The sequence below is a fragment of the Saitoella complicata genome (genome assembly GCF_001661265.1).
Source record: "Saitoella complicata NRRL Y-17804 unplaced genomic scaffold SAICOscaffold_4, whole genome shotgun sequence".
Taxonomy (NCBI): Eukaryota; Fungi; Ascomycota; class Saitoellomycetes; order Saitoellales; family Saitoellaceae; genus Saitoella; species Saitoella complicata.
This window is the reverse complement of record NW_017566995.1, coordinates 557,545-570,686: the sequence shown is the minus strand read 5'-3', so window position 1 is coordinate 570,686 and position 13,142 is coordinate 557,545. Positions and strand designations below refer to the sequence as shown.

Genomic DNA, 13,142 nt, shown 5'->3' with positions numbered 1-13,142 from the left:
ACTTGTCCTCTGGGGATCACGGCTCCTACGGTGTCTTCCCTGCGCGTCCTTGCCTTAGTCAATCGATGACTCGATAATGCTTACCCCACGTTCTGGCCGCGTACCGGTACGGTCTGAGCATGTAACCCACAACGCTCCCATACCCCAGCTGTCATAGCAGCATATACTCAGACATGAGTCCATCCAGTCCCACGAGGACGAAGTCGAAGCCGGCGACGCTGTCTGCATTCGCAGCGGAGATCAGCGGAACACCAGCAGCCTTGGCTAAGAAGGGTACGGTGGCGGGGATCGAGTTACCAGACTTGGACGCACTTGATCTCGGATTGAAAGATGACGGTGAAGGTGAGGGTGCAGATGACGGTTTATCATTACGAGAGCGATTACTCTGCGACATTCCAGACGAGGCGGAGAGGGAGGCAAAAGCCCTCGGACCCCTACGGCGGATGATCGGGGAGAGAATGGAGGAGGGACATGGCGAGGCTGTCTTTGAAGTCGGGTGCGATGACCGAGATTCAGGGAAGACTTTTGGGTTTTCGAGGGAGGAGTATGAGAAGGCGGTTGAGACGCTGCGGCGGGTGTGTGAGGGGATGGAGCCGCCGTGTATATTCTCTGAACTTTCGACGAGGAATTTAGGGAGAGAGGGTGAGCCGACGGGAGATGGGAATGGGTGTTCGAGTAGGGTTATGATTCGACGGACGAGTGCGGCGGCTACGGATACGCTTGAGGTGAGGGTCGCTGTTGTGGGGAATGTGGATGCGGGGAAGAGTACCATGCTTGGTGTCCTAACGAAAGGTGCTCTTGATGATGGGCGCGGAAGAGCGAGAATAGCGCTTTTCAGGCATAAACATGAGGCAGAATCGGGACGGACCTCGGCTGTTGGGAATGAGATATTGGGGTTTACGCCGATGTCACAGTCGATCCTCCCGACTGGTGCGGTGCATAAGTTGACGTGGGAGGATATCGCAGCGAAAGCTGCAAAGGTGATTTCATTCATTGACTTGGCCGGCCATGAGAAGTACTTGAAAACGACGGTGTTCGGGATGGTCGGTCATTTACCCGACTACTGCATGCTTATGGTCGGTGCGAACGCCGGACTCGTCGGGATGAGTAAAGAGCATCTCGGAATCGCGTTAGCTCTCAACGTCCCCGTTTTTGTCGTCATCACCAAGATCGACATGTGTCCTGCTCCGGTCCTCCAAGCGACGATCACCCAACTCACCAAAATCCTCAAAAGTCCTGGTGTGCGCAAGATGCCGCTGTTCATCGGGAGTATGGACGAAGCCGTCACGAGCGGGATGCACTTCTCTGCGTCGCAGCGCGTTTGCCCTATATTTCAAGTCTCGAACGTCACGGGACAGGGCTTGGATTTCGTTCGCTCTTTTCTCAATATCCTTCCCGTCCCGACTCTGACGCACGGCGCAGACGAACCTGTTCTATTCCGCGTAAGCGATACTTTTTCTGTCCCATTCGTTGGCGCGGTCGTCTCTGGCGTCATCGAGCGTGGTACGGTACGGGCGGGGGATACACTTCTTCTAGGACCAGACGCGACGGATGGATTCGTGAGCGTGGGTGTCAGAACTATCCAGCGAAAGAGGGTGAACGTGCCCTTCGCTACCCCAGGACAGAGTGTCTCCTTTGCTTTGAAACGCCTACGGCGAAAAGATATCCGAAAAGGCCAAGTCCTCCTCTCAATCCCCGAACCTCCCACACCCCACCCGCACGCCATCTACGAATTCGTCGCAGAAGTGCTGGTCCTCTACCACGCAACCACCCTAAAACCAAACTACCAAGCCATGGTCCATATCGGCTCGATCACGCAGACTGCACAGGTCGTGGAGATTTTGGATCGGGAGGAGGGGGAGAAGATATTGAGGACGGGGGATCGGGGAAGGATCAGGTTTCGGTTTATTCGGCGGGGGGAGTTTTTGGTTGGGGGGGAGAAGGTGTTGTTTAGGGAGGGGAGGACGAAGGGGTTGGGGAGGGTGGTGGAGGTTGGGCCGCAGTAGGTTCCGCCGTGGAGGATCCCGTGATATTGGATAGGATGGAACATAGCTTTTTTGGATGGTATGGAATGGAATGCGGATCGGAAAAGGGGTGTACCACTGCTTTTAGGATTATTGATTCCCTAGGTCATGAAGGCAGGAATGGACTGGTTTCGCGTGTGTGAACTTTGGTCGCCATTGCGAGTCTACATATGCTCAATGCTACCACGACGAGAAATCCCCAAACCCACCTGCTTTCCGCTTCTTCTTCGCCGGCTCCTGAGTCTCTCCCTCACTCGAGCCCTCCTGTTGCCGTTGCTGCTTCAACGCCTCCGCCAAATACTTCCCAACACCAGCTCCCGGTGCCTCAATCTTCTTTGCCCCAGCGCCAGCAACACTCCTCCCTGTCCAAGTCTTCACATCATCCTCCTTTACAACCTTCGCCTCCTCGGCTTCCCTCTGCTCTTTTTCCTCCCGCTCAAGTCGCTCCTTATGGAATTCCTCAAACGGATCAATATAAACAACAACATCAACCATCTTCACCTCCCGCACGGGTCGATCACCAGAATCGACCGGAACCCGCTCTAAAGCGTCAAGAACCTCCATCCCACCCACCACGCGGCCAAAGATGGTATGCTTGTTGTCGAGATGCGAGGCAGGCCCGTACGTGATGAAAAATTGTGACGAATTCGTGTTTTTACCGCGGTTTGCCATTGATAGCGTTCCGCGTTCGTCGTGGCGCCGTGGGCCGCCCAATTCGTCCGCGAAATCTTTTCCCCAGAAGCTCTTTCCACCCCGACCCGTACCCGTAGGATCTCCGCCCTGAATCATGAAGCCCGGAATATTCCGGTGGAATACGACACCATTATACTTTCCCCCCTTACTCAACTGCACGAAATTATACACAGCCTTAGGAGCGTGCGTGGGGTCCAGTTCGATGTTGAGTGAGCCGTGGGATGTTTGGATCCGTGCGTAGCCTTTGTGTTTGACGCGTTTTGGTACCAGCAGATAGTCCTCTTCTGAGAGGATTGCGAGGTTAGTGCTTGTTTGGGGGGTTATGGAGGTGGAGGTTAGGGAGGCGGCTGTCATTCCTGTTGTGTAGATTGCGGCGTTGTAGGGTTTGGGAGGTGGGTTGTGGAGGGCTGGGTTGGTGCTTAGGTTGGAGGATTTTGAGCGGAAGTTTGCGACGGCTTGTCGTGCTTTGAGGATCTTTGCTGCTGAGCCTGTTGCGGCCGTATTGATCCCACTCAACAAATCCTTTGCTTCTTCGTCTTTTGCGTCCTGTGCTGGTGTCGACTTCCCTTCTTGCAGGTATTTGAATGTCGACATATCCCTCTGCTGCAGATTATGTGGATCCTGGATCGTGACGATATCTTTCTTTGTGAACACCTCGTCCGTTACGAGATCATGCCAGTTCTTCTGTTTGACGTTCAGTCGCTGTATTGTGTCGTACGCAAACACGTTCCCACTCGTCTTGATCGCGACGAGGTGGGTGTTGTCGGTAAACACCTTGAACGTAACCGGATCACAATTCTCACCAGCCTCATTCTTGCCAAACGTCAACTTGATCAAATCTTTAGCCTCCAACTTCTCCCCCGTCACGGGGTTCGTGCCGTGTTTCTTGAGCCAAGGGACGATGTGTCGGATATCGAAGATCGTGCCGTCGGATGCCATGACGGGGTGCTCGAATGGTTGGAGGGAGAGTGCGCAATAGTTGTATGGTAGCCTCTTGAATGTTTGGGCTTGTTTGCGGGCGGTTACACCGCCGGAGGCGGAGTGGTCTCCCGACATCCATTCTGATGCGGTGACGTAGAGTTTGTCGGTGTTCTTGCCCATTGTCGCAGGCGATCGAGCTCGAGGGTGCGATGGGAATCAGTTAAGAGTCGTACAAGGAGTTCTCAGGGTACCAAATTACCGGGTTTTGGACTTTTGCGTTCTGATCTCCTCGAGGGTATACGGTGCCTGTGCTACTTCTGCCTCGCCCCTGTCCCGAAGTGTACGCCGCCTAACTTTATATCGGACAGCCCTGGTCCAACGACCCGACATATCCTTTTCGATCCCCGATCCCCAAGCCTTGGTTTACACCTTCCAGCAAATCTCCAGTATGTCCGGATCAACAGAAAAGACTGGTTTCCCCATCGGCTCCCGCCGCTCCAAGCTCGCGCTGGTACAAACCGAGCTGGTCCAGTCCTCACTCCAAGCTCTCCACCCAGACCTCTCCTTCCCAATCTCCGCAATGCAGACAATGGGCGACAAAAACCAAATCCAATCCCTCTACAACATGGGAAAATCTCTCTGGACAAAAGAACTCGAAGTAGTACTCTTCGAGGGCGACGTCGATTTGATCGTACACTCGTTGAAGGATATGCCGACGACTTTGCCTGAGGGTGCGCGGTTGGGTGCGATCCTGGAGAGGGAGGATCCGAGGGATGCGTTGGTTATGCGGGCTGGCTCGGCGTACGAGACACTGGACGACTTACCCGAGGGCGCGATCGTGGGTACGTCGAGTGTGCGGCGAACGGCACAACTCAAACGCAAATACCCGCACCTCCAATTCGCAGATGTCCGTGGCAACGTCCTCACCCGCCTCGAAAAACTGGACGGAACCTTCTCTGTACCACCTCCCTCCCTAGCCTCCTCGTCTGAGTCCCCTATCGTGATTCCTGAATACTCGTGTCTCATCCTCGCCGCGGCGGGACTCATCCGTCTCGGACTCGGTGGTCGGATTACTGGATACCTCGAGGCGCCGACGTTGTTGCATGCCGTAGGTCAAGGTGCCCTCGGTATCGAAATCCGGGAAAATGACGAAAAGACCGCCCAGTTGCTCGCCCCACTCGTCCACCGCCCTACATGGCTGAGATGTCTCGCTGAACGCGCACTCATGCGAACCCTCGAAGGCGGATGCTCCGTCCCGATTGGTGTCCAGACATCTCTCTCCCCCCAGAATTTATTGGAGATGCACGCTTGTGTTGTGAGCGTTGACGGCACAGAGTATGTCGAGGCAAAGGAGACAATGCGTGTGGAGAGTGACGAGGAAGCGGAGGAACTTGGGAAGTTGGTTGCGATGAGGTTGGTTGAGGGTGGGGCGGGGGCGGTGTTGGAGAGGATTAATGAGGTTAGGGAGAGGCATCAGGATTGAGCTGGAGGGAATGGGATAAGATAGAGGGGCTTTTTGGCTGGGGCACATTATAGGAAGACAAAATGACATACATCCACAAACCATAGGACCTTTGTAGATCTTGGAGGTCATGGTAAAGGTTGTTTTCCACAGTCGTCGGATATTCTTGCAGTTCCCGGCAAAGCGGGCGCGCATCTCGGAACCCCGCGGCACGCCCCGCAATCCCCCAAACCTAACCTCCGAGGATCCTCTCCTCGCTCCTCGCTCACCCAATTGCGATTGCGATTGATCCACTCCATAGCTAGCGATGATACGATCACATCTCTTCCGCCTGCCTTCCCGCCGAATCGCCGTGATTTCTTTGGCTAGGCGTTTCAATGCGCATGCCGCCGTATCACCGAAGAAACCAGACACAGCACCCCTCTCCCACATCCGCGTCCTCGACTTAACCCGTGTCCTCGCCGGCCCATACTGTACCATGCTCCTCGCCGACCTCGGCGCAGAAGTGATCAAGATCGAGCATCCGGTGAGGGGGGACGATACCCGGGCTTGGGGACCACCGTTCGCTGCCCCATTGCCGGAGGTGGAGCAAGCATTGGAGGAAGGGTACCATGGCGAGAGCGCGTACTTCCTGAGCGTGAATCGGAATAAGAAGTCTTTGGCCCTCAGCTTCCAAAATGAGGGGGGACGCCGGGCGTTGAGGAGGTTAGCCGCGGAGTGTGATGTGTTGGTTGAAAATTACTTACCTGGGACGTTGGCGAGGTATGGATTGGGGTACGACGATCTGAGAAAGATTAATCCAAGGTTGATTTATGCTTCGATTACGGGGTATGGTCAGAGTGGACCATATTCGAGTCGGGCTGGGTATGATGTTATGGTTGAGGCGGAGATGGGGTTGATGCATATCACGGGTGAACAGGACTCCTCACCCGTTAAGGTCGGAGTGGCCGTCACTGACCTCACCACGGGGCTTTATGCGCAGTCTGCGATTTTGGCGTCGCTGTATGGGCAGGAGAGGAGAGGGGGTAGGGGTGAGTGGTTGGATTTGGCGTTGAGTGATTGTCAGGTTGCGACGTTAACAAATATTGCGTCGAGTGCGTTGATTAGTGGGATGGGTGGGAAGGGGGAGATGAAGGATAGTGGACGGTGGGGGACTGCGCACCCTAGTATTGTTCCGTATCGCGGTTTCGAGACCATGGATGGGTATATGATGATCGGTGGCGCAAACGACAATCTTTTCGGGAAACTTTGTCGTGTCCTTGGAACAGAAGAATGGATCACAGACCCACGCTTCGTCACAAACCGCGACCGCGTCAAGAACCGTGATCTGTTGGAAGAGTTAATCGAAACTCGCCTGAAAACCCAACCAACGAAATACTGGACAGACGCCCTCGAAGGAACCGGGATGGCGTATGCCATCGTCAACAACATCCCGCAAACGCTGTCGCACCCGCACGTCCTCGCACGCTCCATGATCCAAGAAACCCCTTCCCATCCCATCTGCGGTCCCCTCCCCGTTCTCGGACCTGCGGTCAAGTATAGCGAGAGCACGGTCGGGGTACGCATGCCGCCGCCGGTGCTGGGACAGCATTCGCGGGAGGTGTTGATGGGGCTGTGTGGGATGAGTCAGGAGGAGGTTCAAAAGGGGGTGGAGGAGGGGTGGGTGAGATGTTGGGATGGGGTGCATGCTGGAGAGCAGGATGATGGGAATGGGAATGGGAGTAGAGTTAAGTTGGTGGAGTAGAGTGATGGGTTGGGAGCGGATACCTGTATACCCGGATGAGGATGACTTTACTACCAAGATTCGTTGTCGTGATATACATTATCGCAGTACTACTTCGCAGCCGCATGATCTCACCTCTTACTGATGACTTTTTGCAGCCTGGCCTAAATAGCAACACAAAATTATGACCCTGCACAAGCCAGATAGGTATTACCAGTGTGTTCTGTCCGCACAGGCTCATGTATACGGTGCACACACTGCACGGCCGATAGTCCAGCGTGGGAAAGAAGACACAAGATTTGCACGGCACGCTTTAAAACCTCTGTTCTTAATTGACCTAGGTTCTAAGGTCTCTGAGCACTGATATGACTCATCCCTTCCTCGCTCTACTACTTTGTCTGCGGTGCTTCCGCCTTCACCCATCCCCAATGCCCAACCTGTTTGACAAGGATCACTCCGTTCTTCTTTGGCCACCACCATTTCATTCCCAAACAATCCCTCCCGAACCCAACTCCATAAAGAAACCCTATGTACCTCATGAACCCTAAATCAACCTCATCCAATTCCACATCTGTATCTCCGAGCTCAAGGTTCATGATTGAGGCCCACTGCCAGACAAGGTGCACTTTGAGCTCGTCGGGGAGTGAGGGATCCAAGCAAGCTGGAAGAGGGGTAGTAGAGGTTGTGGGTGGATGGTCGTCGGAGGGGAAGACAGTACGGAGGGTGGTCAGCCGCTGCATCCAGTTCTTCGTCGTTCGATTGATAATGTCAAACTCCACAGGTTTAGTGCTCTCCTTCCCCCTTCGCTCTCCTCTCAGAACCTTTTTCCATCGCTGACTACATCCCACCATCTCGATGACATCAACACCAGCGAATGGCTTCGGCAACATCACGTTCGGCGTGCGGATCATGCGCAATACATGACACCGCGTGATAGCTTTCATGTCATGGCAGGTTTGGTGGAGGTCGTAAATGGAGTAATGGTCCAGATGGCTGAAGATCATGCCATGGAGCTCGGATGGGAGGGCGATGAGCGGGTTGGAGAGGTTCTTATCGACAGCTGGGGAGAAAAGCTCGGGAACGGTGTTGCAGTCGATGACAGCTTCGGTGTACAGGCGGAGAGCTGGAAGCGAAATGCTCTTCTCGAGGTGATGAAATGACTCCTGCGGCGGGACGGCATCGGCGCTGGAAGACTTCCAAATCATGCGAGACTTGCAGGCGGCGATCTTGCGCTCGTTCGTGAAAGACATATGGATATTGTTTGAGAGTATGGCGAAGGTAGGAAAGTATGAAGTTGAAGATCGTAGAGAAGGTGTTCACGGTTCTTGAGATGGTTGGTAAGTGGAAGAAAGGTCATGGCCGTTCGAAGGGTTTATGTAGCACCTTAGTTTGGATCGGTGCCTAGCGGGTATGTCACTCAAGATTTCCTGATGCGGCAGTCCTAGTCAGAACTCGTGCCTAAACTCACATACGCAGAATATGTCATATTGCTTAACAGATCGATCGTTTGGGCCTCATCATGGAGATCCAAAATCATACTCCTACACCTCCCTCGCCGTTCCAGAAACGTGTACGGGCCCCTGGATCAAAGCTCCTTCTTCGCCTCCTCCTCCTCCCTCGCCTGCTTCGCCAACAACTCACGCCTTCGCTTCTTCGTCTGCGCATTAATATACGTCCCCAATAAGAAGCTGACGAGGTTGAACCACGGAACCCAGAGCTCGTTCCGCAGGTACTTCTGCGCGAAGAGAATGGAGAGGGGGGAGGTGAGCCAGGTGACTCTCATGACCTATTACACAAACCAGTCAACATTAATTATGAAAAGTAAAGACAAAGTCTTTGGAGGGTCAGGGAGGTGGAGGGACGTACCGGCATAAACCCCTGCCTCCACGTAGCAATAACCTGCTCCACATTCCTCGCCCCAGCAATAATCGCCATACAACACAGATAGACACTGTTCTGCACCGGACTAACCAACAAATTACTCGCCAAAATCTGCAACGCCTTCCACTTCGCCCCTTCCTTCCCTCTAAACGCGCGCTGCAACAACCCGACCAGAATATGTCCCATAGGCGCCGACACACAGCCGCCGTAGATCATCATCTTGTAGACACGGGTAGAGAAGTAAGAACCCGTGACGGGATCCTTCTCGCCGGCGAGGTAGGAGGCGAGGAGTTCTTGAAGGGAGGAAAGGGTTGCCGAGGTTGCCATTTTTGTCTGGAGGGGGTTCGTTGCGAGGGAGTTTAGGTAGGCGGCAAGGTAGGGATTCACGTCGGCAGGCTTGGAGACGGACATCTTGAGTTGCTTTCTTGAGTACGAGGCGAAGGAGAAGGTCGAGATCAATGGGGATCGATGTCCAGGTCTGTGCGGTTGTTGCTACTATTAATAGTCATCGGGGTGCGTTTGAGTACCCCGCACCGATGTCGACCGAAGGCCGTCGGTTAGGTCTATCCGCCTCATGTGACTTGAAGATGGACGAGCGATGGTGGAGAAGGCAATTGCAGCTATTTGAAAAAACGATCTTATTAATCCTATAAGAGAAATACCTAAGATCAGAAGAAAGACAGAAACAGCCTCGGGCTGCTGACTGAGTACTGAGTAAGAGAAGGGCCATAAACGTAAACGAAAACTCCACAATCGCAATCCAATCCAAAAGACACACTTTCACGAAAACGATAACCAGTATCACACATGCTTTCATCCTCCTCCTTCCACGTTCCCCCTTAGATCTTCAGCCCCTTCCCCTCCAGATCATAACTCTCAACCATTTTCTTCACCCTCCCAACCTGTCCTCCCAATCCTTGGAAGAATTTGTACCCCTCCTCCGCCCCCTTCAACACACTCTCCCACTTCTCCTTCTCTCCCGCACTCTTCTCCACAGCCTTCGCAAACATTCCCCTCAACTCTTCTTCAGGCATACTCAACACCTTCCTGGACTCTTTGACAATACGGTCAGAAGTAGCGTAAACATACTCACCCTCGGCCAACGAACGCCTCATCTTGCGAGCGAGGTTGAAGGGTACAGCGCGTTGCACGTCCTTCACGATGAAAAACGCCGTAGATCCAATAGCAAAGACGACGACCCAAGGGGCCATACGTCTTACATCCCTCAAACTTGCAAAACTGCTCGCTTTCCACGCCGCGTCCGTAAGCGTCTTCAACCCAACATACTTTCCAACAACGACAGCCACAGAACTCAAGCCCAATGAAGCAGTCGTGTACTTCTCCTGAACCTCCCAATCCACAAAGTCAGACCACTCAAATCCAACAGACCCCTGTACACGTTCCTTGACCGTCGGATGCGGCTTCTTTTTCGGCATGAACATCGCTTCAGGTCGGAAGATTGTACGTTTCGCTGCTGCGCCGTATTCGGTTCCGAGGTGGGTGTTGCCGAGTTGTACAATGAATTCGATTCCGGCTGCGCATTGACCGCGGGCGAAATCTTCACAGAAACCTTCCTCGCGCTGGAGACATGCGCACATCTCGTCGCGGGTACGGTACCAGTAACTGAAGATACTCCACAAACCTTCGTAGTCCGCAACGACGGTATCCAACGTATTCAGCGCAGAAGACAAAGCCTTCTTCGTGTACAAAGCGACCGAGTTGAGGACCTCCTCCTGGTTATGCTCGATCTCCTCAGCAACCTCCCTCTTGACCTTCCTAATCTTCTCATACGCAGGACGGATAGCATCCAACTCCTTCTTCGCCTTCGATAACTCGTTCTGGTTCTTGCTAATGTTCGCCTCTGCTAACATCGCGACATCATGACTCAGATTCAGAAGATACGTCTTGGCGGGAGCCAACTTCGACTTCGCCCTCTTCTCCAAAACGAACTGCCTCAAACTCCTTTCAAGGTGCTCAAAATCCCTCAACTTCTCGCCGCCTTCACCAGTGTTGACCGATCCGGCCGACACGAAATGGACCAACTCGTCCGCATCGGCACGCGTCCTCGGGGAGAGACTGCTGAGCTGATCCAAGATCATGCGCTTACACCTTGCCTTATCGCGGATATTGTCGAAACGGTTCACGACGATGAAGATGTATGCCTTTTCATGGGCAGCATTCCAGATGAATTCCTTGGCAGAAAGAGTGAAGTGGTTCTCCGCGCTCACGACAAAGACGACGACGTCGATCTCCTCCTGGCGCGCGAAAAGTGCGTGCGTAGAGATAGAGTCGATGTTCAACCCGGGTGCATCAATGAGTGCGATGTCAACGACACCGTTACGGAGGAGAGATTTATCGATTGTACGCCCATCATCGACGTAAACCTTGAGTTGGGAGTATTTCGGCGTCTCGTCCATAGCCAAGTCCTCAAGTTCCTTCAACGCGTGAACTGCATACGTACGCTCATCATGGCGATCGTAAGTCGTTCCGAAAAGGACTCCGTGAACTTCCTCGACACCAGCGTTCTCCCTCGCATCCAATACCTCGCAAAAGGTGTTCGTACACGGCTGTTGGTCCTCGGGCAAGACATGTCTCCTCAGCAAGGCATTCACGAGTGTCGACTTTCCTGCATTCAGGTCACCGGTGACCAGGACCTTACTCGCTGTGTCTTCGATACGAGCAGCGAGGTTAGAGATATGGTGTGTTGATTTATGAAGGAGGGAGGAAAGAAGTTGAGAGAGAGCCTTGGAGTCGAGAGATTCGGAAAGATCGTCGGAGTTCTTAGCGTGACCAAGCTTGAGGTCGAGCTTGAGGATCTGGAAGGTGTCGGAAAGGAGAGGGTGCGAGGCGATCTCGTCTGTACGGTTGGCGGGGATCGTTGTTTGCGAACGACGCGTCAAACTCGGACGCGGTGCCGTATGAATCTCCGAATCATCTGTTCCATAAGCAGACTGCGTATGAGCCACCGAGGGCCTCGCAGTAGCCTCCTCAGCCGTCGATGAATGCTTCGGCGCTGGATAATAAACCGGCGTCTTCTCGTTCCACTCCTTCAAGCTCTTCAAGAGACTCTTCATCTGCCCCAAACTCCTCAACAAACTCGAACGATTATCCGCATACAACAACGCCTGCTGATGCTGAAGCTGTAACCTACTAACTTGATCCTCCGCCAGATCATCCACACCCACGAAATCAGGAGATCCGTGACCAGGAGACGAGTTGCCACCAGCCACGGAACCGCCATAACCAGAGTCTGAAGCAACGTCGGATGTGATGAGGTTTGCGATGTCCATGGCGGACATGCTCGTATGAAATACGATGAGAGAGGGGTGGAAAAGGAGGGGTTGTTGGTTGTTGGTTGTCGGTGGAGTAATTATGTCGATTGGCGTGGTGGTAAGGTCTGTTGGACGTGGCGGTGCACATACACCTGCAAGTGGCTGGTGGACTGCGGTCACTGTACGTCGCATATCGATAACGACGGACGACGCAATAACAGAGAGAATACTATTGCGTAAAGGGTTAAGAAAAGCAATCAGGACATTTGTTGTTGTCTGGAAACTCGAACCTAGCTGCGAGATATCGGTTGAGCAAGACCATTGCGCGCCGAGATGAACATTATCGAGTGGGCCTTCGGGTATGTTTTGTTCTTCTCCCATTCCTGCTCCTAGAGCACAAATCCGTCTTGTAAGGAACTCGGTCGCTAACTCCTCTGACAGGCGCTCCAAGACTCCTGCGGAACGTCTCCGCGCCCATCAGCGCTCTCTTGAGAAGGCTCAACGTGAACTCGACCGCGAACGTACGAAGCTCGAACAGCAAGAAAAGAAGCTCCAGAATGACATCAAGAAAGCTGCAAAGGCTGGACAAATGGGCGCTTGTAAAATCATGGCCAAGGATCTTGTCCGGACGAGGCGTTACGTGCAGAAGTTCTATCAGATGAGGACACAATTGCAGGCCGTGAGTTTGAGGATACAGGTTCGTCATCAGTATCAGTATTTCATATTAAAAGTTTCTGACTCAGCTTGAACAGACTGTAAGATCGAATGAAGCGATGACCACCTCCCTCCGCGGCGCAACAAAACTCATGTCCTCCATGAACCGCCAAATGAACCTCCCCGCCCTCCAACGTATCACAATGGAATTTGAACGCGAAAACGACATCATGGATCAACGACAAGAAATGATGGAAGAAGCGATTGATGATACCTTTGAGGATGACGAAGAGGAGACGGATGAGATTGTTGGGGCGGTATTAGATGAGCTTGGTATTGAGCTTGGGCAGCAGTTGGGTGCGACGCCTACGGGTGCTATTGGTGGGAAGGTTGATGCTGGGAAGGGGAGGGTTGCGGTGGCGGAGGGCGGGGGCGGTATGGGTGGTGGTGGAGGGGGCAACGAGGACGATGATTTGCAGGCGAGGCTTGATAACCTTAGGAAGTGAGTGTAC

The 13,142-nt window shown here is 53.4% G+C and overlaps 8 protein-coding genes across 8 annotated transcripts; 4 read left to right on the top strand and 4 right to left on the bottom strand.

The window, feature by feature from the left end:
- The first annotated feature begins 103 nt into the window (after positions 1-103).
- Positions 104-2,105, top strand: SAICODRAFT_200221 (P-loop containing nucleoside triphosphate hydrolase protein). Its single transcript, XM_019166196.1, has 2 exons — positions 104-243; positions 378-2,105. The coding sequence occupies exon 2, from the start codon at positions 444-446 to the stop codon at positions 2,004-2,006; it is 1,563 nt and encodes a 520-aa protein (XP_019026268.1). The 5' UTR covers positions 104-243; positions 378-443; the 3' UTR covers positions 2,007-2,105.
- On the bottom strand, positions 2,106-3,983 carry SAICODRAFT_200214 (uncharacterized protein). The gene is made up of 2 exons (XM_019166195.1): positions 3,898-3,983; positions 2,106-3,835 (listed from the first exon to the last, which is right to left on the bottom strand). Exon 2 carries the CDS (start codon positions 3,816-3,818, stop codon positions 2,205-2,207), a length of 1,614 nt encoding a protein of 537 aa, XP_019026267.1. The 5' UTR covers positions 3,819-3,835; positions 3,898-3,983; the 3' UTR covers positions 2,106-2,204.
- A 103-nt stretch (positions 3,984-4,086) lies between these two features.
- Positions 4,087-5,121, top strand: SAICODRAFT_53353 (porphobilinogen deaminase; the record flags this gene model as incomplete). The annotated part of the gene is made up of 2 exons (XM_019169212.1): positions 4,087-4,596; positions 4,630-5,121. 2 exons carry the CDS (start codon positions 4,087-4,089, stop codon positions 5,119-5,121), a joined length of 1,002 nt encoding a protein of 333 aa, XP_019026266.1.
- A 218-nt stretch (positions 5,122-5,339) lies between these two features.
- On the top strand, positions 5,340-6,947 carry SAICODRAFT_77086 (CoA-transferase family III). Its single transcript, XM_019171047.1, has one exon. The coding sequence runs from the start codon at positions 5,408-5,410 to the stop codon at positions 6,842-6,844; it is 1,437 nt and encodes a 478-aa protein (XP_019026265.1). The 5' UTR covers positions 5,340-5,407; the 3' UTR covers positions 6,845-6,947.
- A 177-nt stretch (positions 6,948-7,124) lies between these two features.
- On the bottom strand, positions 7,125-7,855 carry SAICODRAFT_29296 (uncharacterized protein). Its single transcript, XM_019167371.1, has one exon. The coding sequence runs from the start codon at positions 7,765-7,767 to the stop codon at positions 7,213-7,215; it is 555 nt and encodes a 184-aa protein (XP_019026264.1). The 5' UTR covers positions 7,768-7,855; the 3' UTR covers positions 7,125-7,212.
- A 490-nt stretch (positions 7,856-8,345) lies between these two features.
- On the bottom strand, positions 8,346-9,115 carry SAICODRAFT_89355 (uncharacterized protein; the record flags this gene model as incomplete). Its single annotated transcript, XM_019171630.1, has 2 exons — positions 8,346-8,609; positions 8,690-9,115. 2 exons carry the CDS (start codon positions 9,113-9,115, stop codon positions 8,409-8,411), a joined length of 627 nt encoding a protein of 208 aa, XP_019026263.1. The 3' UTR covers positions 8,346-8,408.
- A 351-nt stretch (positions 9,116-9,466) lies between these two features.
- On the bottom strand, positions 9,467-12,031 carry SAICODRAFT_64358 (uncharacterized protein). The gene has a single exon (XM_019170068.1). The coding sequence runs from the start codon at positions 12,001-12,003 to the stop codon at positions 9,544-9,546; it is 2,460 nt and encodes an 819-aa protein (XP_019026262.1). The 5' UTR covers positions 12,004-12,031; the 3' UTR covers positions 9,467-9,543.
- Positions 12,032-12,309: 278 nt separating this feature from the next.
- On the top strand, positions 12,310-13,136 carry SAICODRAFT_53798 (DOA4-independent degradation protein 4; the record flags this gene model as incomplete). The annotated part of the gene is made up of 3 exons (XM_019169234.1): positions 12,310-12,335; positions 12,418-12,673; positions 12,729-13,136. 3 exons carry the CDS (start codon positions 12,310-12,312, stop codon positions 13,134-13,136), a joined length of 690 nt encoding a protein of 229 aa, XP_019026261.1.
- Positions 13,137-13,142: the final 6 nt, after the last annotated feature.

Bases quoted from the DNA above. Each gene is read 5' to 3' on its own strand.
- SAICODRAFT_200221 (XM_019166196.1), top strand. From the start codon at position 444: ATGATCGGGGAGAGAATGGAGGAGGGACATGGCGAGGCTGTCTTTGAA.
- SAICODRAFT_200214 (XM_019166195.1), bottom strand. From the start codon at position 3,818: ATGGGCAAGAACACCGACAAACTCTACGTCACCGCATCAGAATGGATG.
- SAICODRAFT_77086 (XM_019171047.1), top strand. From the start codon at position 5,408: ATGATACGATCACATCTCTTCCGCCTGCCTTCCCGCCGAATCGCCGTG.
- SAICODRAFT_29296 (XM_019167371.1), bottom strand. From the start codon at position 7,767: ATGAAAGCTATCACGCGGTGTCATGTATTGCGCATGATCCGCACGCCG.
- SAICODRAFT_64358 (XM_019170068.1), bottom strand. From the start codon at position 12,003: ATGTCCGCCATGGACATCGCAAACCTCATCACATCCGACGTTGCTTCA.